Source organism: Ambystoma mexicanum, chromosome 3q, assembly GCF_040938575.1.
Source record: "Ambystoma mexicanum isolate Mex_15411 chromosome 3q, UKY_AmexF1_1, whole genome shotgun sequence".
Lineage (NCBI taxonomy): Eukaryota > Metazoa > Chordata > Amphibia > Caudata > Ambystomatidae > Ambystoma > Ambystoma mexicanum.
In genome coordinates this window covers 4,987,110-5,010,857 of record NC_090926.1, presented here as the reverse complement: position 1 = coordinate 5,010,857, position 23,748 = coordinate 4,987,110, and the positions used below count along the sequence as shown (strand labels likewise).

The following is a 23,748-nucleotide window of genomic DNA, read 5'->3' as shown; positions in this document are numbered from 1 at the left end:
GAACCGCTTCTTCTTAGATACTCCACCCATATTTCTCTCTGGTGAAATTTCTTTGTTGGGATTATCTGAACACCCCGACATTAGTGGCAGATTCTCTATTGCTCGTGGAAATGAGAACTCAGACTCCCAAAGAGATAGTGGACTTGGTGTTGTTGTTTAGCTTATTGAATGAGCACATACTAGTAGAATTGAGAATGCAGACTGCAACCATGAATGAAATACTGAAGGCGCTGATTGAACACCCTATGAATCTGTAGAAGTAGTTGGAAAAAACTATGGATGTTATGTTGGGTACAATAGAACCAATTAGAGGGGCCATTGATGGACTTCAAGCTAAGGGTGTCCCTTTACCTTTATGTAGCGGACCATTGGCTAGCATAGACACAGCAGTGGCAAGAAGTCTGGAATCTCCTCCTTCCAACACAGATCCTACTAAATTTAATGTAAAAACTTCAAAAAAAAACACAAGAGGATAAACAAATGTAAATTGGCTTTGGCTCAAACGGCCATTAATAAATCTTCACGCAAGTTCATACGAGACAAGGGACTTCTTCACCTAATTGATAAAAGTATGGTAGAGGAGCAGGTGCTCACGATTTCAGACTGAGACGCCCTGTAATAGTAAGCATAATGGCCAAAAGCCATGGTTACGTGGGGACCTGAGACTGTGAAAATGGATCCACACAGTGCGAATATATTGATGGACCTATTAAACGATCTGAAGCTTTGGAAAACAAAGATTCTGGCAGGATAGACCAGCATTTAAAATCCATTGAATCTGGTGTAAATTAAATATTTGAGATCTTCAAAAACCATGCTGCCTTATCAAGACCTACCACTCCATTATTAAAGGGCCCCACATTTTCAAGGGAGGCTGTTGCTGGGATCCCGCATGAGGTTTTGGCTCCAGGAAAGGTATCTTTCACTGACCCTGTTAGGGACTTTTCCGGTAACACTACTCCTTTTAAAGTCAATTTAAATACTGTTCAACATGACTTTGCGATTCGAACTTAAAGTAGATTCCAACAAGATCAATCACATGCCTACTAAGGGTGATCCCCTTGTTATGGGAAGAAGGACTCTTCCTTTAACTTTATTTGCATCGCAAACCCAAATAGTAAATATTGGTGTTACCTCCGAGAGAGCTCAACTGTCGGACAAGGGCTTGAGCGAACACTGTCCATTATTAGTTGATCAAAAGCATGCTGTGACAGGAGAGGGAATCTCTTGTCGGCAGTGGGGGGTAAACAGGCAATCCCTTCTTGGGGAACTCCTGTTAGGGTGAACAACTTGAGATGTGGTGACTCCTTACGTGACCCAACAGAAAATAAACCGGACTACTTTATTAATGACATCCTGGTGATGCCAGTGGATTATGCCAGTACCTGTGACAAGGGAGTGGAAGGAAAATCCACTCATGAAATGGATATCTGCTTGAGAGATCCAGTGTTCTCAGACTATTCCAGTCTTATTATGAATTATCTATTTGAGGAGGGAGGTCCCTCTTCTCTTAAAAGAACATACATATTTAATTTTTTCTCTGATATACCGGAATTAAGTCTCATTTTTTTTGCTGACATTAAACTGATCGATTTCATTCATCCATACAGGTACGACTATGTCAGATTATCCCCTCATCACTTGTGCGTTCCTTGTTATGAAAGGAGGTGGGTTCACTGCAGAAATGTGGCTTTGATATTAGCAATTTCTGAAAGTCTACCCCCCTCCAATTAAGAATCTACGAGGTCACTTACACTCCGCTGCAGTGGAGGAGGTACGTAAAGAGGATAGTACTGCTTTACTAAATAGGCAGGCCTCTAAAACAACTGAAATCCCGGATTTGTGATGGTTAGCGCGTTCTCTCCGAGAATCTATTGCTCAGTTGCAAACGATTAACACACCTCTTTGGTAACCTATGACTAGTCTCTTGGAACTCTAGGGGTAATTTGCACTTTGTCTCCAATGAAAAGGTAATAGAGGTTTGAAGGGTTGACCTAAAGGAGGCCTACTTGTGGCACATAGATAGGGATCCAAAATTCTTAGTCTCTTATTGGAACATACTAAATGCCTTGTTGATTGTAACTTTTCTTCCGGCTGGTGTGATGGATCTGATGATAATGCCGGGAAAAAGGACTCTTCCTTTAACTGGAGCGCATTAGATCTTGCCGACAGTCCGCTGGAAATTGCACTTGATAGACAGAGCCATTTGTCAATTAGCATACTCAATGTAAAGCAAGGAGGTCTTGTAATACTAGCTGGCGATCTCAATACCTATTGTAATCAGGGTCCCTCCACCACTGAAGAAATGTTGGCCTCATTAGGAAAAACCGTTTTGCAAAATGGACGAAAACTGTTCCGTCAGCCCTTTGGTTGGTCCTGGCAAATAGCTGGGGTATGGAGCTTGTTGCAAACAATTTACATACTTGGCATGCTTGAGGTGCCTTGTCAATCGATTATAACTTCATGTCTCATCATCTAGTTGAAAGATCGACAGAACTTGAGACGTGTCTATCTGACTGCAGTGACCACTCCATGCTTATTCTGAATTTTGGTACTGGAAAAGATTCCCAGTAAACGTACTGTGAAGGCATTGATATTAATCTTAGAGGCAATAGAATAAAGAGGGCTCCCCACAGGTCCCCAAAAATTAATTGGAACAGTGTTACTTGCACTACCATTGAAGAAAAAAATAATAAATTACTCAGTTGAAAATCTGCCAGGGTACTTGATGATTAAGATGGATAAACTTACAAAGCCTAATACATCAGTTAAATTAATTCAGCGAAACTATAAACATACCCACGACTCCTGAATCTTAGAACGTAAATCCCTGATGCGTAAAGAAATTAGATCAATCATTAAAAATGGAGGTGAAATTCTGTCATTAAAATCTAAGATTAAACATATAAAACAACTTTACAAAAATTGGATTATTTATCATAGGTCTGTTTTACATCAAAGAGACAGTGAATAAATGTTAGCTCTGAAAGATCATAACGCATGTAATTTCTGGTCTTTTGTAAACGATACAGAAATTACTTAAGTATACCTGATGATAAATCAGATTTCTGAATTAGACTCGGCTGAATACTTTGAAAATGTGTATAAAGCACTGCTCCCGGGTATCTCTCTCTTTGCCCAACACATATGAAAGGTCTATTGATGTATCTGTTGAAAATCTCAAGATTTATAATCCAATCTAAAGCCTCCAAAACCCCTGGTCCTAACAACCTTTTGTGCGCTATATTCAAGCAGAAAGTTCCATTATGGTTCTGAATATTTAACTACATTTTTACAGATGTCATTAGGAATAGGAAAACGCCTCCTTCCTGGAACATATCGTTTGTAATTCCCATTTTCATCTTTGCGTCCATAGTCTTGGAGCATTTACAGATTTGGATTGAGGAAAACATTCTGGACCAGAGGCAAATAGGTTTCAGGTAGAAAATTGGTACAGACTGTGGTGGGTTTCTCCTAAAAGGTCTTCAGAGGAAAGCCTGGTCTAAACATGCTCTACCAATATACGTAGCATCTATGGACTGGTCGATGGCATTTGACAAGGTAGACAGAGTAATCCTATGGCAAAGGCTGTCTGATTTGGGTTTATCGAGTTCCTTACTAAATTTAATTATACACCGTTATACCAATACCAAGATGAGGGTGAGACTTAATTCAGAAGGCTTAATGTCTAAGGACATTGTAACACAAAATAGGCTCTGACAGGGTACATTTTAGCACCTACACTGTTCAATTTGTATGTTTCTGGTGCAGGTAAAGCCTTAGAACATAGTGGTTTAATAACACGTACACTGGGCTTTATGAGAATACAGTGGTTTTGATACTCTGACGATTTCCTTTTGTTGGACTGTTCCAGAATAGGCCTGCAGTGTTTGATAACTGCATTTGGAAATTTTGTAACTGAACTCCACTTGATGATTAATCCTTCAAAAAGATTTATCATTCATCTTGGTAAGGGCAGTATGAGTCATTCAAAATGTAGCTGGAAATGTAAAGTTAATCCTAAAAAGTCAGTATTCTTTTCATTATCTTGGCTATTCAATATCAAGCACTTGCTGCAAAAAATGTTATAGGAACCGTTTGAAGGCAAAGGCCATTGCTGCATCTAGGCATTTACGCTTACTTGAATGAAAAAATAGCAATTTTTCCATGATACCTTGTAGAGGTACCTAGACTGGCGTATGGTTTGGAATGTTTTCCTCTTGATCTAACACAGTACTTAAAAGTTGTGGGGGGCCTTGTTTGGCGAGGGGTGTTCTATATTCCCAAATGTGTCCCCATTGAGTTAATCCAATACGAATTGGGACTTCAGTCTCTGAAAAGCTGCATGAAATGGAAAAGACTATCATTAATGCGAAAATGTATTACATCAACAGGTGCAATTTGCGATATGAACGCAAAGCACGCCTCATGTACTGCCTCCATTGAATGTAACTCGAGGCGTGATGCATACACCAACACTCTTGATATGTATGTTACAGCCATGGCCACTGATGCTACTGTGATTCCACTTGTTATGTGTGATTTAGGTGCGCCCAGCACTGCCTCTGCAGCTGCCACTGTTGCTACTGTGATGTGTGATTTAGGTGCGCCCAGCACTGCCTCTGCTGCTGCCACTGTTGCTACTGTGATGTGTGATTTAGGTGCGCCCAGCACTGCCTCTGCTGCTGCCACTGTTGCTACTGTGATGCGTGATTTAGGTGCGCCCAGCACTGCCTCTGCTGCTGCCACTGTTGCTACTGTGATGTGTGATTTAGGTGCGCCCAGCACTGCCTCTGCTGCTGCCACTGTTGCTACTGTGATGCGTGATTTAGGTGCGCCCAGCACTGCCTCTGCTGCTGCCACTGTTGCTACTGTGATGTGTGATTTAGGTGCGCCCAGCACTGTCTCTACTGCTGCCACTGACGATATTGGTAAACCACTTGGTATGTTCGCCCCCACCACTGCTAGCGTATCGACCCTAAGCAAACCATCAATACTCAAATGCGCCCTCATCAATGCGCGCTCCCTCCCGGCACACGCCCTAGATATCCACAACCTCATATGCAACTCCAACCTTGATCTACTATTTATCTGCGAAACATGGCTCCATGAAGCCGCAGGCCCTGCTCTAGCCATTGCCCTACCCGATGGTTATACAACTTTCAGGCAAGACCGCAATACACAAAAAGGAGGGCGGGTGGCACTGATAGCCAAACAATCCATCCCTATCAGAAAAATACTAGGAGACCCCTCACACAGTTGTGACTACATGCTCGTCAAAATCAACCCCTCACCTAGCTGCACCATCACCGCCCACCTCACATACCGCCCACCAGGACCAGCGGGAGAATTCCAAGAAGCGCTCTTACACACCATCAGCAACAACCTCAAGAAAACCACCATGTCCATCCTCCTGGGTGACATGAACCTCGGGCTCAATGACCCCTCAGACAGGAATGCCACCTCGTTCAACAACGCCCTCACAACACTTGGATTCAAACAAGAGGTGTTAAGACCAACACACAACAAAGGCCGCATACTGGATTGGATCACCCAACACAACTGTCAGATATCGACGCCCATCATTGACCCCATTCCCTGGTCGGACCACTCCATCATCCACTTCAATATCAACTATTCTAGAACTCCACCTACCGCTCAGCAAGCTCTGCTGCCTGCCCTCACGAGGAGCACCAAGCAACTAACCAAGGAAAGACTATCTCCCCATCTCCTGGTTCCCGAACTCAAACACCCTTTCACCAACAACCCAGACACTCTCGCAGAAACCTACAACGCCATTATCACCAAGGCCATAGATACCATTGCTCCCTTGGCACTGAGGAAAGCTAAACCCACCAAAAAAACTAACTCTTGGTTCACTCAGGATCTCCTGAAATTACGCTCACAAAAAAGACTAGCTCTCAAAGCCTGGCAAACGAACCCCACTGAGATCACTAAACAAGCCTTTAAAGACACCGCCAAACAATACAAATCCACCATCATTGCTGCCAAAGCCAACTCATTCAATACCAGGATCGCCAACGCTAAATCCGGATCCAGAGAAATCTTCGCTATCTTCAGAGAATTGGAGTCCCCTAATCCCCCCCCTAACCCCTTGAATAAAGACAAAGATTGGTGCAATGACATCCAAGAAGCCATGCTCAACAAACTGAATACTCTGCAAGATAAAATCATCACTCACCAAAAAGCCTTATCGCAACAACTATCCAACCTACACCAGAACACCGCCCCTTCCGGAATCCCATCCTTCTCGTTCCGGGAGATGACAGAAGAGGAAGTCCGAACCATACTCAACGCCATCAAACCCTCCAACTGTAAAGGCGACTCATGTCCTGCCCAGCTCATCAAGGATAGCGCACCTTCACTAGTACCGTTCTTCACAGCCTTCATCAATGCCTCGTTCAGATCCAACCAAGTGCCATCATGCGTCAAAGAAGCTTGGGTCCGCCCATTACTGAAAAAACCCACACTAGACCCCAAGGTACCAGGGAACTACAGGCCCATCACAACAGTTCCATTCCTTCTCAAAATCCTGGATAAAGCTGCATACATCCAAGTTCAAAACTACCTAGAAACGCATCACCTACTTGGTCTCCGGCAATCTGGCTTCCGGCCAAACCATGGCACAGAAACAGCACTACTGGACCTCAATAACCAAATCGATGACCTAAGAGACGTAGGCAAACCAGCTCTCCTACTTCTACTAGACCTTTCGGCGGCATTCGACCTGGTCAATCATGACACCCTCTGCCACCACCTCTCTACAGCGGGCAACTTCTCACCAGAAGCCACCGCCTGGATAGCATCCTTCCTCAAGGGCAGAGAAATGAAAGTCTTCTCGGACACAGCCTGCGCCCAGTCACATCTCATTAAATGCGGTGTCCCGCAGGGATCCTGCATATCTCCTACTCTTTACAACCTTTTCACAAGGGCACTATTTAAATACCTCGATGCAATGGGCATCACATACACAAACTACGCGGACGACACACAAGTCCTCATCCCTCTCACCGGAGACTATGAAGCCGACCAAAAAACCCTCATCTCCATCTACACCACCATCCAAACCTGGATGGCTGAGAATTGGCTCTGCCTCAACAGCGAAAAAACAGAGTTACTCATCATCGGATCACCTGCCACAATCAATAAAATGGGGTCCCAATATGACTCCTTCATCATCGACAACTGCTGCATCTCGGTCTCCAAAACAGTCAAAACCCTTGGAGTCTACCTGGACTCCAACCTCACCATGGACAGACAGGTCAACGCAATCTCTTCAGCAGCAGCCTACCACTCAAAACTTATCACCGCAGCAAGGCCCTTCCTTTCGCAGGAAAACTCCCTCACCATCGCAAGAGCTATCATAGGATCCCGCCTAGACTACTGCAATGCACTCCTACTAGGCACTTCAGCCAAAAACATTAAAAAACTTCAAACGGTGCAGAACAATGCCCTCAGAGCAGCAACAGGAATCTCGAAAAGAGACCACATTTCAGCCACCAGAAAATCCGTCCACTGGCTTCCAGTTAAGGAACGAATCCTTTTTAAATCACTGGCACTCACCCACAAATGCCGACAGGACACAGCGCCACGCTACCTTGCGCAGAGATTCTCCGATCCCCCCTCCAACAGACCAACTAGATCTAGCCACACCAACCGCCTAGCAATTCCAAAAAGCTTCAGAACCAGAGCAGGTGGCACTAGCTTCCCAGTCCTCGCCGCCACCAACTGGAACTTATTACCCGCCGAGATTAGAGGTATCAAATCCCACTTGTGCTTCAGGAAAGCAATAAAAACGATGCTGTTTGTATAAAACCCTGGGCCATGTCAACTGTATAACCAATGTAATGTCAAACGTCCTTTTTTTTCCCAGGCTAGGGGTAGATACGATCTCGCTGTAACCTCTATCTACCCCTCCTTGTACTGAAACTAAGTCATTATCTTGCAACAGCGCCCCGATGCCTCTGGGCTGTGTGGCGCTTTACAAATGTAAAAATAAAATAAATAAATAAATCAAGTAAAGAGTCTATATTCCATATTAGGGGACAATAACAGAGCTTTCTATGACAGAACTCACAAAGGATTCTGAAGCAGTTTTACTTAATTTGGGATCATCTATGCAAATTCTGATACAGAACCCAAATAACATTAAAAAAAATTGATTGGGGCCAACGATTGGTGTGAGAATAATGCAGTAATTCTGAATACAAACTTGTATTCGCAGACAGTCTTTTTACCAATGGTACCCGGTATCAGAGCAATATCTAAAAAAATAACCCAGGTAGATCCATCATAAACAGCATAATGCACTTTCGATTTAATGCTGTGAGTACACAGGAGATCTTAAATGCACGTAATCCCGCTGAGGGGAGCTAGAAATACTGTCGATTTTGCTGAATAAGTGGTGAGGAAGAAACTATAATGCATCTTTTGCTTGTGTGTCCAACCTTGCTTCCTCAAATGATTCTGTATTTCTTGCACTTTGTGAATAACATCAAGTTCTTAGAGAGCTCCTTTGGCTAAAAATGTTACATGGAAAATCAATTGTCTTAAAAAAATCTGAGTGATTGCTTTTAAAAAGTCATATGTGAATTTACCTGAATTGAAATCGGTGCATGAAAAATTGAATGTTCATCAGGTTTTACTTTATTTAATGAGTTTTTATACATCTTTTCTGTAGTACTTTTTGATACTGTTCTGAGAAAATTCTATATGACTTGTGCTTTTTTCTGTTTTTACAAGTAATTTTGCTTATTGATTTTGTTTGATTACATAAATACGTATAGTTTCTGCTAATGTATCTAGCTGTTATATAACATGATCGAGCTTCGGAACCTCATACTATGGCTTTTCTTTGCAAGCAGGCGGGAAGAGAGCATGCACTATTAAAGTATAACCCATTTTAAAAATCAAAATCCAGTGAGTGTATATTTAGATTAATAATACTAATATAATTCAATATCCAATACAGGGTTGAAGCATTTGCTGTGTGAGAATAAATGAAATTCAAGACTGCTGATGTAGATTAAAGACAAGTGACACTATAGCGGAGCTGATGTACCCAGTCATTAAAATTGCTTGTTACGGGTTGTGCTTGAGGGGAGCAACATTTTTCTCCTTTGTCTCCACCCAGCCCCAGATGGATAATCTGCTCAGGGACCGAAATAAAGATGTGGTCAGCAGGGTACCTCAAAGTATCTCCTAGGTCTCGGCATCATCCAGTAAGCAGGAGCTACCCCTGGGGAACATGGTGGAGCTAGTATGTAGCATGCCAGAAATGAGATGCAATCTATAATTTTGTATCAATTATAGATGACCCTTAATAGTTCTCCAAGATGTCCTTTAGACACCTTCAAAAGCGCACATTGCAGCCGTGGTCTTGGGGGGTCGGAAGTAGCTCCTAGCAGGTGTTGGTATCAAGCTAACCAGGCTCTTCTAGGTAACAAGCAGGAGCTAAATAGCTCCCAGCTTCCACCGATCTTGAACCCTCTTGCTCCTCGGACTGGTACCTTTTCAGTCCCAACGGGACAGGTCTTGCACAGAGAACACTGCGGCCAAAAAACCCTAATGGTGAATGGCCAGGAGTAATCAATAGGGTTGAATGCCACCTTGTATAATTGTGGAGCAGACTGAATATTTTAATTGCAGTACACAAATCAGTACTGAATGAAACCATGAAAACATTGTTTGGGTGCGAAAGGGGAAGCCATGTATGTCTGCAAAAGGGACTAGATGGGAACTGTGCCACCAACTATTAAGCATTTCTTTATCCAGATTTCTATTTTTGTGTACAAGTTGTTGGGTACTAACACTGCTTCCTTTCATCTCTTCTAGATTCATCACCTGGAGGAGCTGCTGCTTCAAATTATGCAAATTCCACTTGGTGCGCTGGAGCCTCCTCCAATGGCAGCGCCCTGGCCAACCCCCCACACATCTGGGACAAGGTGATTGTAGACGGGTCTGACATGGAGGAGTGGCCCTGCATTGCCAGCAAGGACACTGATCCCCCTCCAGAGAATGCCACAGACAACAACAGTGCCTCGAACAGTGGCTTGCCTGACAAGAGCCCCCAGCCGGGAAGTGCCACTGGTAAGAAAGGAAGGGGGAGCCAGGCCCAGACTGGGAGTACGGGCAGCGAATGTAGTGTGGGGCCTTGGAAAGGGGACCCCAAAGCCAAGGCTGCCCCACCTTCTAATCCTCCGGCTGAAAACAGTGTGCCGGGCAACTGGAGAATCTTGGGTGGGCAGGAACGGGCCGGTCCTGGCTTCAGCAACTTTAACCCAAATACAAACCCGACAGCCTGGCCTGCGCTCAACCAGGATGGCCTATCCAGGAATGGTCTCTTGGATGCTGATGGTAGCAGCCCCGACGCACAGTTGAGCACAGGAGGGCAGCTGCCCCGGGAGCAGCATCAGCAGTCAAAAGTGGACAATGCAGGTGTGAACTTTGTCATCCCTAACAGAGATCCGGCTCAGACTCAAAACACTGATGGACCAAAAAATATAAACACTAGCTCCTTGAACGCAAGTTCGCCAAACCCTATGGAGAATAAGGGAATCCCTTTTGGAGCTGGCTCTGGGAACCGCTCCCGGAGCACTGACACGCCTTCACAAAGCACTGGAGAGAGGAAGACTGCCGGAGTCGGGTCCTGGCCCGTCGGTAGGGGCCCACCAGCCACTGATGTAGTCTCTGGACAATGCAATTATGGGAACAATGGGCGGGAGCGGGATGATTCCTGGAAGGGGCCGCCTGCTCCAAAGCCCAATGGGTCTAGAAGTGACTCCTGGGATGGCAATAGCAGGTCTGCGAGTGGCGTTTCTTGGGGCTTTGGACCCCAAGACTCGAACGACAGCAAATGGTGCGAAGGGAACAAGACTGCATCAGCAGTGGTCGGTGTGTCTCAGGGAGAATGGAAACCACCTCCTGGGTCAGAGGACCCAAAGATTGCAGAGTGGGGGGAGACAATCCAACCAAATTCTACTAGCACAGGAGCATGGGACAATCAAAAAAGCCACCCTCTCGCTGATAACCAAGGCAACACCCAGGCTCCCTGCTGGGGGAGGCCATCTAGCTCTGCAGGAAGCGAGACGGGAGGTCAAAGCACTGGAAGCAACCACAAGGCAGGTAGTGGTGATAGCTTGACATCGGGGCGTCGGACTCATCGGGCCCCACTGCCTGACAGCCAAGTAGCACTTCAGACTATGCTTAGTCGACCTGACCTAGACCCCCGCATACTCTCCAACACTGGCTGGGGACAGACACAGATCAAGCAGGACACTGTGTGGGAGATGGCTGAAGCAGCCCGCCCTGAGGGGAAGGCGGACAAAGGGACCGAGGGCTGGGAGAAGACTTCTGCCCAGAGTAAGAACACTGGAGGCTGGGTGGAAGCCCCCAACCAGAATAATCAGAACAAATCTGGCTGGGGAGATCCATCAGCCTCCACAGAATGGAAAGATTCCAAAAACGGGGGGTGGAGTGACTACAAAAACAATAACAATTGGGGTGGTGGAGGGTGCCCTAAGAGCAATGGCGGAGGTGGTGCAGTAGGGGGAATCAGAGGTGGAGGGGATGTTGGTGGCAGGCCCGACGACAAACCCCCACCACCTTGGATTGAAAATTCTAGCAGCAAGGATCAGGGCTGGAGTGAACGCTCACCAAACCCAGCCTGGTCCACGGGGAAGAATGGGTGGGGAGGTGAAGGTGCTGATGCAAACAAGGGAGGCGGGGGTCGCGGTTGGGATGGCTCTGGAAATAAGGCACCACCAAACTGGGCCGAAGCAAGTCAGCAAAATGAGATTGGAACTTGGGGCAATGTGGGTAATACTGGGAATGCCAACCCTGTTGCCAAAGGTGGGTGGGACGATTGCAAGAGAGCCCAGGGCTGGAGTGAGCAGCAGCGGCCACCCCACTCCTGGACTAAACAGCAGGATATTTCTGGGTCGTGGGGAGCACCTCCGCCTGCTCCACCTCCTGGCAGTGTAAGACCTCCCCCACCACCTTCACAGAGTTCTAACTGGAAGAACATCCCACCACCTCAGCAACAACCACATCAGTCCAACTCCTCCAGGGATGAGGAGACCAGTGGTTGGGAGGAGCCATCACCACAGTCTATTAGCCGCAAGATGGAAATTGATGATGGTACTTCAGCCTGGGGTGACCCCACTAGCTACAACTATAAGAACGTTAACCTGTGGGATAAGAATGCAAAAGGTGGGCCTGGGCAAGGGACAAGAGAACAGAATGTACCTGGGTCGCTGAATAACAAAGGAGTTCCATCAGGTACCGTTTTTCTTCTTAGTGTTGAAGCATTGTGTGTGAAGTGCATTCATTGCAACAGGGGAACTGTATTACAGGTATTAATTTGTGGCCTAGTACAAACTTTTTGTTGGTTTGAGATCAAATAGGTGGGTAGAAAGTTGGCAGTTGTTTTCCAAACTTCATTGTTTCGACTGCAGATTATTAACCTCTCTGTACTTGTAACCAGTAAATGGTCTAGAAAGTGTTTTTGGTCACTAGGCATTTTAGAGCATTAAGAGTTTTAGGACCCTCTCCTTCATACAAACATCACAAATGTTTTGGTAAATAACGTAAAAAACACAAACGTCATTGTGAATAACTTATGGCAGGAAGATATAAATGTGCAAAACACTAAGTGTATGAATGTCCCTAAATTGTCAAATTAGATGCCCTCTTAGCAGCATTTGTAAAGGAATGCTTTTGTCACTATGTCCAGTCAAACATGTCATATCTATGTATGGCGATTATTCCAGATAACTGACCTACACCTAGCCTTTCTTCTGCAATCTGTGTTGAATGCAAAGTGGTCTCATTCCCATTTCCCCCAGAAGAAAGTTGTATGATCTGATATGGCATTAATAACACGCCAATACACAAGTGTTTCAAGGCGTGAAATATACATTCCCTCTATTAATATTGCTTTCTTCTTTTCCCCACTTTCAGACAGTCATTTGTGAACTTTCATTTTACAGTCAAGTAGCTGGTTTAAAAAACCAAAAGATGGACCTTTTCATGTATGATGCTTTCAGAGATTTGTCCTTGCAAAATGGAAGGTTTGTCATAAATCATGTATGCGCAGACATAGTTGCTATACCAGAAGTATAGCACAGAGCATTGTAATGTTTGTACCGGGATTGCAAGGCTTGAATGGTGGACAGAGGTGTGGGGGGTGGTTTGGGGAGGTTGGTTTCTATTGGTGGAGGAGGGGGTGGGGGCAGGGAGGGCGGTTTGATTGTCCTACTCCCAAAGAACAGAGAAGAGGGCAGGTTTGTTTGGGCTCAGCTGTCCAACTGGACAGACTAACAGCAGAGCTTGGTGTGTTGGAGCGAGGTAGCAATGGAATAAGGTGGACAGGTTTCAGTGGGGGGGATATGTAGCTGTGATTGAGAACAGTAAATGGGGGTTGAAGAATTCTAAAGTAAGTGGGAGCATGGAGGCCTGTCGAAAAAGGGGCCAGAGTTGGAAAGTTAATGCCGGGAAGCAAGAGGAGCAGGGTAGTGTAGACAAAATTTGAGAGGAGGAGAAAATGTGATTTAAATCGGTTTCAATTTGTAGGCGTGGCATCACAAATCTGAACCATGGGTTTCTCTGACTATTAGATTAATATGTGTGTATAAATTTTTAGGCTTGTGGATCAGCTTAGAATCGCATTCTGTGCGTAAGCCGATATCTAGTGATAGATGGGGGAGTATTGCATGCATTGTTGGTAATGCTGCCCCTTGTGTGACATGTGCTGTACCCATAGTCCTTCACACATTGAGGTCCCTCAGATTGTTTTTTTCTGCCATCGTAGTCTGATGCTATTTGCAGAGTTCCTGAGCTTATGCTATTATAGAAGTTATTATACTTGTATTTAGTTGTTCTCAGCCGCAGTTTTTCATCATTTCGATTATCATTATTCGCCAGCTTTTAATGAACATCTTCACATCCAAAACCTTGGACAACATCCCTTTGCTACTTGATGACATGTTGGCTTCGGCCTACACTAGGCCTCGGCCTTTTAGTCGGGAGAGCAGGGGTTTTTCAAATACTACATTCACTGAGAATCTTTTATTGCCTCTCCCCTTGACACTTGTGCTGCCTTTTACTCACATAATGGAAAATACACTTAACATTTTTCCCGTCCTGCAATCATTCATACCCTTGGAAGGACACACAGTGTTTGTAATCATTGCCTCCCAAGAGATAATTAAAAAATAAAATCCTGTAAATTGTTTAAGCCCAACGCATTAAAAGACCGGCATAAAAATGTTGTGCAGCCCATGTCATTCCGGCGGAGGCTTCCATTCATATCCCAATGGGCGCTGAAGAGTCTGAGGAGGAACAAGTCAGCTACGGCACCAGATGCTGAAGACGATATGGGTTCTTTGGAGTCCCCAATACCAGTCCCTGCCTCTGATAAGCAGGCCGGTTGTTTTGTGATGGAGAGCACACTCAGCGACGAAGGCACCTATTTGCATCGCACTAAGCACACAACCCCAAGCCGTATGCCGACTAAATCGTCCGACAAACGCTGCCACACAGTGTCGCAAGAAAATGGTAAAACCTTTTCACGCTCAAAGCGTCCTTTGCAATCTCGCCTTCTCGATAGCAGCATGACAAACGCCAAAAACAAGCACTGAGCAAGGTAACTGCTTACACTGCACCTAAAGTCTTTCCTTTCACGTTCCGAAAAACAAGTGCCGAAACATATATTCGACGCATGTCTACGGTTCGTCGAAACTAAAACGTATACATCTAAAACACGTTTCAAAGACGGTTTCTAAACCAGTAGGTAGTCCTATTAAAGTTAGCTACAGTTTTCACGTCCTTTGACAGCGGGTCGAAACAGACACAATATATAGCTTCCATGTATCCATTTTCTGGAGCTTTAAGTTCTCAAGAAATGGATCCCTAGGATTCTTTTCTGTTTCATAATGTCCCCAGTTCTCTCTAGTCCACTGGCTTGAAGTTTGAGCGAACCTTGAAAATAATTTCATGTTTTGTTAATTTTATGGACAGACATCCTGTCCAATTTACAGACCCATAAGACCGGGGACCCCCTGCTAAGAACATAAGGTTGCACTCAGTACACACACCCAATGACACGTCTGTATAAACTACCCCTCCTAATGATCGGAGCTTATCAGGGGATCTTTACATCGTTGTTGCTGAACACTAGCATGGTGTTCAACTTTCTGAAGTTGACCAATATACTCACGATCAATACTATGACGATGATCCAGATATTTGTTTTACCGTCACCTGAAGATTGGGATCAGCCAATTGCTGTTTCTCCTATATATGACTAGCTGCAATATGACATACTCATTAAAGCAGCAGAGCATTTTAAAATTGAAACACAAGAAGCCCTACAGGACACAGACTGCAGCGATATGTTTTGAGACAAAAGATCAGTAACCCAGTTTATGCCATCATTGCAATCAGTTAGAGGTGGGCGAGCCTGGTGAGGCCCAGGCTCCAACAGGGGCTCCAGCCCGACCCTCCTTCCGTGCTGGTACCCCCAGATTCCACAGGCCCCCACCAAAGATGCTCAGTGCAAAAAAATGGCATTACTTTCCATTTTGCTTGCACCGCGTGGGTAAAATGGAAGGAAATGCCCACTTCTTTTTCATATTTGCCCATTTCTTTCCATTTTGCCTGCTCCACTTGGCCCATATGAACAAAAATTGGCATTTCGAAGGGATTGTGTCCTCCGACGTATTCCTCATCTTAGATATCTCCTTCCAGCTCTGCTGGCCTCGGAAAATGTTTTCTCTAGAGGGCGCTGCGCGTCGACGTCCTCCGAGTCGATGTCCCTCGACGTCATCCTGCCTATAAAGGCCGCGCGCGCAGCGTCCGTTGCTCAGTTCCGTTTTTCCGCGCTTACTCAGTGCCTCGGAATACCGTTGCTCAGTTCTTGTCAGATTAAACCTATTTACCTCGAGTTATTCGATCCGTACTCGATGGCTTCCTCGTCGGAACCGACAACTCCTCGAACCGGCTTCAAAAAATGCCGAGATTGTGGAAAAAAGATGTCACTGACTGACCCTCACAGAGTTTGTCTGTGGTGTTTGGGAGCTGAACACCATTGTTCGGAGTGCGAGGACTGTATGTCCATGACAGCTAAGGCCCTGAAGGAGCGTAGGGGGAAGCTGGAGAAAGGTAAGACGTTTAAAGCTTCTTCTTCGTCGACGAAGTCGAGACACTCGTCTCCTCGTCACCATTCGCGCTCCAGGTCTTGGAGTGGGTCCCATCACTCCTCGAGATCGAAGCACTCGAAGAGGAGACGTTGAAGATCCCCTTCTCCGTCTTCCTCTCCCTTTGTTTCGCCAAAAAAAATCCCTTGCCCCACGAAACATAGTTCCCGAGCTGAATGGGGGGAATTCCGCAAAAATATGATGAGCGTCTTCGAGAAAGCGGCCTCGACCCCCTCGAAGACTGCCGAGAGCGATGCTCTGGTCGAAAGACCCGAAGGTCAAAAACGCCGCAAGTCCCAGTACCCGGCGAAGGAAACCTCTCGAGCGCGTCTCGAACCCTCGAGTAGGACTATGACCTCCAAACCTTCCTCGAAGGTTCCGTCGACGCTGTCGACGAGGGTTCAGTCGACGCCGAGGTTGGTGTCTTCGACGCCGTTGTCGAAGGGACCTTCGCCACACAGGTCTGTCGACTCGACGCCAGCTTCGACACCGGCGTCGACGCCAAGAAAAGTCACGGTCACGACACACCCAGTGACTATCCCCAGGTCCTCGATGACGATGGCTTCGAGATTGTCGAGTAGAATCCCAATTCTGTCGAGGTCATCGAGGCCTCCGCCTTTGTTTTCGACGCCACGCTCGAAGCCTTCGGCGTCGACGACATCGACGTTTTCGAGGCCGATAATGACAAGTTCGGCACCCTCTGCCTTGGAAATGGGATTTACTCCCTTTATGAGTTCAGAACAATTGAGAACTAGGTCCTCAATTTTGGAAGAGGGTGAATTGTCTGAACAGGAAGACACATTTGAGTTGCAGGGACCTGTAACCCCAATTAGAGAAGAATTTTACTCTGAAGAACGCAGGTTAAAGGATCTTCATGATTCCTTACATGAGGCAAGTGGGTTAGACACTTCCCCTGAGGTGGAGTTTGCTAGGCCAGACCCGGGGGAGCATGCTGAAACCCCCTATAGAGCTTTAATGGCCAGGAGTTTATGGGGTGGTCTGCACCTTCACAATCTTTCCAACAAGATGACCTCACGGATATTCTTGATAAAGGCCCACAGGAGGATCCTGTGGTGCCTTTCCATAAAGCTCTTCAGAGGAAGATTATGACGAACTGGGAAACCCCAGATGTCGTCCCGGCAGTAAATAAAAAACTGTCTACAAAATACAGGGTATCCTCTACAGACCCAGAGTTTTTGTCAAAACACCCATCCCCAGAAAGTCTGGTGGTACAGGCAGCATCTTCTACCGATGTCAAGACGGCTTATCCTACCGTCCCACAGGACAGGGACGATAAAAAATATGATGCTATGGCAAAGAAAGTTTTTTCGGCATGTAGCATGGCGTTAAAATCTGTGAATGCTACTTGCACCCTTGCTAGATTCAGCCATACACTTTGGGAGTGTGCTTCTAAAGCGGCTGACTGCATCCCGGAGGGAGAAGAAAGGGAGGCGTTCCTGAATATCATACAGGACGGTAAAGACGCTATGTGCGAATCCCTCCAGACGGGCATTGATTCGGCTGACAGTATCAGCAGAGCAATGGCGGCAAGTACAACAACCAGGAGATTTGCTTGGTTGAGAAAGTCTGGTTTTGCCCCAGATGTGCAAGCCAGGCTCTTGAACATGCCATTCGATGGCTCTTCTTTGTTTGGGAAAAAGGCGGATGACAGTTTAGAAAAACTGCAAACTTCAAAAGCAGCAGCAAAATCCCTAGGCGTTGCAATCCGTCAGACACCTTTTCGTCCCACAGGAACCTCTGCGAGAGGCAAGTCCTTTCGCTTCTACTCCGCATTCGGAAGAGGTAGAGGACGACCGGCTCAAAGGGGACAAAGAAGAACTACCCGAGGTGGACGGGGTAGATATTCAAAAGCCGCAGCAACAGCAGGTGCCTCTTTACCATCTGCATCAGCCGCCCCAAAACCACTCTGAGGACTTCCCTCACAGGACACCTGTAGGAGGCAGGTTGACTCAACATCTGGCGGAATGGCAGGCTATCACGTCAGATACTTGGGCATTGGAAACAGTTGCCCAAGGTTACTGCCTGCCTCTCCTACGCATACCTCAGTCATCCACCGGGGATCAGCTCTCAGAAAGCTCCAGATCCGCTCTTCTTGCAGGAAATTTTGGACCTGCTAGAGAAAGGTGCCATAGAACCGGTACCTGTAGCGGAGAGGAACAAGGGCTGGTACGCCCCTTACTTTCTCATTCCAAAGAAAGACGGAGGACTGAGACCCATCTTGGACTTGTGAGAATTGAACAAATTCCTCAGAAAAGACAAATTCAAGATGGTCACTCTTTCTCAGATCCTCCAGGCCCTTCAGTTCCAGGACTGGTTGGTATCTCTGGACCTTCAGGATGCTTATTTCCATGTGCCTATCCATCTCAAACACAGGAAATACCTGAGGTTCGCAATTGGCAACTCTCACTATCAATTTCGAGTGCTGCCATTTGGGCTGACCTCCGCCCCGAGGGTCTTCACCAAGTTAATGTCGGTAGTGGCGGCAAGTCTAAGGAGGGAAGGGATTCATGTCTACCCCTACCTGGACGATTGGTTGATCAAGGCTGTCTCTTCGGAACAAGCTCAGATCAAACTAAATCACGTGTGCCACTCCCTTCACAGACTGGGCTTCTCCCTCAATTTAAAGAAGTCACAAATGATACCATCGCAGAGACTCCAGTTCATAGGAGCGATCCTGGACACTTCCTGGGAAAAGCCTCGCCACCAGAGGTGAGGGCTCAAGATATTCTACAGGTGGTTACCAAGTTTCAAAATGCCCAACGTCTCCCAGCCTTCGACTTTTTGAGGTTGCTAGGCCTCATGGCATCCTGCATTTTCTTAGTGCCAGAGGCTCGCCTGAGAATGAGATCCCTCCAGTGGGCACTGAGGACTCAGTGGTCACAATTCTCAGGGAGAATGACAGATCTTCAGGTTCCCGACAGGGTGGCTCGAGACCCTCAGTGGTGGGCCTGTCAGGAGAACATTCTGAAAGGAGAACATTTTTGGCAACCCTGGCCAGAGATAACAGTAGTCACGGATGCCTCACTCACGGGGTGGGGAGCCCACGCCAACGACTTGACCATCAGCGGTCGTTGGTCTCCATCGGAGTCCAGACTACATATCAACCTGTTAGAGCAGAGAGCCATCAGACTTGCGCTGAAGGCGTTCCTGCCAGCTGTACAAGGGAAAAACGTCCTGATAATGACGGACAACACAGTGGCCATGCATTACCTCAACAAAAGAGGAGGCGTAGGATCACTACCCTTGTGCAGAGAGGCGATGCAGCTCTGGTTTTGGGCAATCCAAGAAGGAATCTCTCTATCGGCAGTTCACCTAGCCGGAGAGAAGAACTTGACAGCGGACGCTCTAAGCAGGCAGAGCACAGTCTCCCACGAGTGGGAACTAGCTCAGGAAGTCCTTCAAGAGATCTTCGCCCTTTGGGGAACCCCTCAGGTGGATCTGTTCGCCACCAGCGTCAACAGGAAATGCAATCTGTTCTGCTCAAGGGAATTTCCCCCGAGAGGAGCTCTGGGAGACGCGTTCATAGTGGACTGGGAGTTTCCGCTTCTGTATGCGTTCCCACCGGCCCCTGTCATTCCTCAAATGATCAGGAGGTTGAGAAGATTCCGGAGAACCATGATCCTAATTGCCCCGGATTGGGCCAGGAGAACGTGGTACCCGGACCTTCTAGACTTGTCCATCTGCCCTCCAATTCGACTTCCACTCAGAGAGAACCTACTCTCACAGAAGGGAGGTCAGGTTCTCCATCCAGACATCAAAACCCTCAACCTTCACGCTTGGCTTCTGAAAGGTTGAGGTACAAGGATTGGGACCTCCCTGATGATGTTATGGAGGTGTTGCTTTCGGCAAGGAGGCCAGCAACAAAGTCTTTATACCGCTGCCGTTGGAACAGATTTTGCAGCTGGTGTAGAGAACAGAATATCGACACTTTTTCATGTGGTACACCAATGGTTTTGTCCTTCCTTCTATATTTGGCGAATTCAGGCCTTCAAGTTGGCACCATTAAGGGCTATCTCGCAGCGCTATCCATCTTTAAGCGCACTGCGGAAGAACCATCCTATTTCAAATTACCCTTGGTAATACCGTTTCTAAAGGGGTTAACCAATGTTTATCCCCCAAGACCATTCCAAGTTCCCCTATGGGATTTAAACTTAGTACTAACTTTCCTGATGGGCACACCTTTCGAACCACTCCATTCTTGTTTGTTAAGATTCCTTACCCTTAAAACTGTTTTATTAATAGCACTTACATCTGCTAGAAGGGTGAGAGAATTACAAGCTCTTTCTTGTAAACCCCCTCACACAATATTTCACAAAGACAAAGTTGTCCTGCAAGTGAAGCCTAATTTCCTCCCAAAGGTGGTTTCTGAATTCCATATCACTCAGAAGATTACCCTACCATCTTTCTATCCTCCTCCTCACCCGGGGAAAGAGGAAGAGAGGTTACACAGGCTAGACCCTAGAAGGGCTTTAAGTTTTTACATCAGTAGACTAGCCAGGATAAGACAGGCAGACCAGCTGTTTGTAGGTTACGCAGGTCACAAGCTGGGGTTACCAATAACTAAGCAGACCATTTCCAGATGGATCATTCTAGCCATTCTGGAATGTTATAAACTGGCAGGGAAAGAGCCCCCTCAAAACCTTAGGGCTCATTCGACCAGAGGTATTGCAGCTTCATAGGCCCACAAAAGAGGCGTGCCGGTTAAAGACATCTGTGCGGCCGCTACATGGTCGTCTGTCCATACCTTTACACGTTTTTACAATTTGGATTCCTCCTCCAGTCAAGAGACTAGTTTTGGAAGGGCTGTACTGCATTCTATTCATCAATAGAATACAGCGTGAAGTCAGTACTCCCTCCTCCGATAATAGAATACTGCTATGGGAGCCTATCTAAGATGAGGAATACGTCAGAGGACACAATCCCTTCGAAGAACAAGTTACTTCTTACCTTGTAACGTTCTTTCGATGGGATGTTCCTCCGACGTATTCCTCATCGGCCCTCCCATCCATCCCCGCAGTTCTACTTCCCGTGTTGTTGCAGCTTACGCTCCTTCAGGGTGATTAGTCTAGTCCAGAAAGTATTATTGTGGGCTACAAAACAGAACTGAGCAACGGACGCTGCGCGCAGCCTTTATAGGCAGGATGACGTATACGGCGGCTGTCGAGGGACATCGACTCGGAGGACGTCGACGCGCAGCGCCCTCTAGAGAAAAAATTTTCCGAGGCCAGCAGAGCTGGAAGGAGATATCTAAGATGAGGAATACGTCTGAGGAACATCCCGTCGAAAGAACGTTACAAGGTAAGAAGTAACTTGTTCTTCTTTCCAAGTGGAAAGAAATGCCCAAATATGAAAAAAATAAACAGGCCCTGATGGTGGCTTGCCATGGGTTTGTTACTTTTTTTCCTTTTTCTTGGGGAACCAGGTATTTCATGGGCTCAGCCCGTGGTGGGCTCCTAGATTCAGGCCTTGGACCTACCCATGAAATCCCTGCCCCAGCTCTACAATTAGTTCAGTCAGTCCAGAGACACATTCAGCCCTCTTTACTAACTCCCTTCTTTATCAGAACTGTAAACCCAAGAGTTGAAAAAGCATTCAAACCTACACTTGCAGATCCCTCTATATTAGGGTACAACTTAAGTCAGACTCCTTGGTTGTTAAAACAAGGAAAGGAGTAGGTGCCTCATTAGTGTCACTAACAGTCACCTCCTGAAAGGGAAAGCTAAAAGCTATATACCTTCGGGAGAAAGGTTGCTAAATCCACAGCATACCAAACCTGCATTGCAATAATACTACCTACTCCTACGTCCCGTCCCCTTTCCTCCATACTGTATGCCCGTCCCTCGCTAGGGACTGGAGGCGGAACCTTTTTCACCAGAAAAAAACATCTTCCCCTTTAAATTTAGATGTGTGCAGGGACGTGGCCCTTGGAGCATGCACTCGGCCCACCGGCACCATTCCGCAGTCTGCTTTTCCGCATCGACTGGAACGGACAACTTTCCCCAGCTCTCCTGGGTTAGGTCTCAGGCCTAGTAATTCCATGCATTCTTCCCAAGAGAAGTACTTTTGTCTTTTTTTCTTGTCTTTAATCGGGTACCTCTGTCCCTTTGGCGCCACGCTCCTACCCGGCGCTTGTCGACATCAGAGGGCTTCAGCAGGTGTCCAGCCTTCATGGGGCTGTACCGTGTGCGACACTCTGACACCATGCTCTCTGAAGAACAGACTAGGCAGGTGGAGGGAACTTTTCGGAAGGTCACCTCCAGAGGACTTAAAGGAATTTGTCAAGCACAAGACCAGGCCCAAGGGAGGGGCACTGTTGTCCTCTGCACCCCGCAAAGGCGACTCCTTCCACAGGAAGCGCACAAGGAGGAGAGACCCATTAGGTTCTAATACCAGTGCAGGTACCGAGGCCGCTTCAGCTAGCGGTCAACCCGAGGGGCTACGCCCTAATACCGGACAGATGTGTGAGGGGGCGCCTGTACACAGCACTACTGGCGCCACAGCCGAGGGCACTCTGCCTACTTGGCCCCATCCTGAGGTGCAGAGTAGGCCTCAATCTCCACCGCCAAGAGTCCTGGAGTTGGCAGGGCCCAGCGCGGCAAGTGCCATGACACCGGTACGTGGCATGCAGCCTGACCAAATGGCCGCCGGGCCACACAAAATGGCGATTTGCCCGACACCATCCCCCTTTGGAGACCAGGTAGGGGAACGAGTTTCCAAGTGGGACTGGTCATCGCCTCGCACCTCGGCCCCGCACCCATGCCTGCTCCACCAAGCGCTGTGCTGGCCTGTGAAAACAGGTTTTATTGAAAAATTCCTGACTCTCGTGAGGTATCCACAGATGGGCATCATCCTCAAAGATGTTACCAGGGGCATGCTCCCGCCGGTAGTTCCTCCAGCACCCACAGCCACTACACCCTTGGGTCCAACACCTCCGGGTCCAATGCAACTCCCAGCTGTCCCCACAACACCGGCATCCATACCTCTGCCAGTCACAGCAGCCCCGTATCCGATGCTGCAGCAGCCTCCGGTGCCTGTCAGTTCACCACAGCCACTGGTGCCCAGAACTCCTCCAGCTGCACCGGACCAACCTGACACATTGGTGGACACAGATGAGGAGGACCCTGACATGCCCTCATTGGCCAAGGCCTTTCACTAACGGCTTGCGGGCCTGGCAGAGTACTTGAGGCTCTAACAGCCTGAGGTGGAACAACCAGAGGCGGTGGTCTTGTCACTCTGCGCCCCACGGCTAGAACGGGGAATCAAATGCAAATGGAAGTGGTGGCGCTTGCCAAAAAAGGATGGCTCAAACCTCATTCTATACAGCCTACCAACAGGCGCCTGGACGCCAAGTTTAGGCAACTGGAGGGGGACCCATCTCTTGCTTTAGCACACCCCCAGCCACACTCCTCGGTGATAGCTGCAGCTTCCCTCTACTCCAAGCCACAATAGTCCTCGGCTACATCAGCCTCTGCACTCCTGGGGAAGGAGACGATCATCCTTGAAGCATATG

The 23,748-nt window shown here is 47.1% G+C and overlaps 1 protein-coding gene across 9 annotated transcripts in view; it reads left to right on the top strand.

The window, feature by feature from the left end:
- The window catches only part of TNRC6B (trinucleotide repeat containing adaptor 6B), a 2,246,995-nt gene that overhangs the window by 1,031,269 nt on the left and 1,191,978 nt on the right, over nucleotides 1-23,748 (top strand). For all 9 annotated transcript variants that reach the window (XM_069652930.1, XM_069652926.1, XM_069652923.1 and 6 more), the window contains one exon: nucleotides 9,856-12,300. In XM_069652930.1, the coding sequence (XP_069509031.1) occupies nucleotides 9,856-12,300 (2,445 nt within the window). The remainder of the gene's footprint in view (nucleotides 1-9,855; nucleotides 12,301-23,748) is intronic.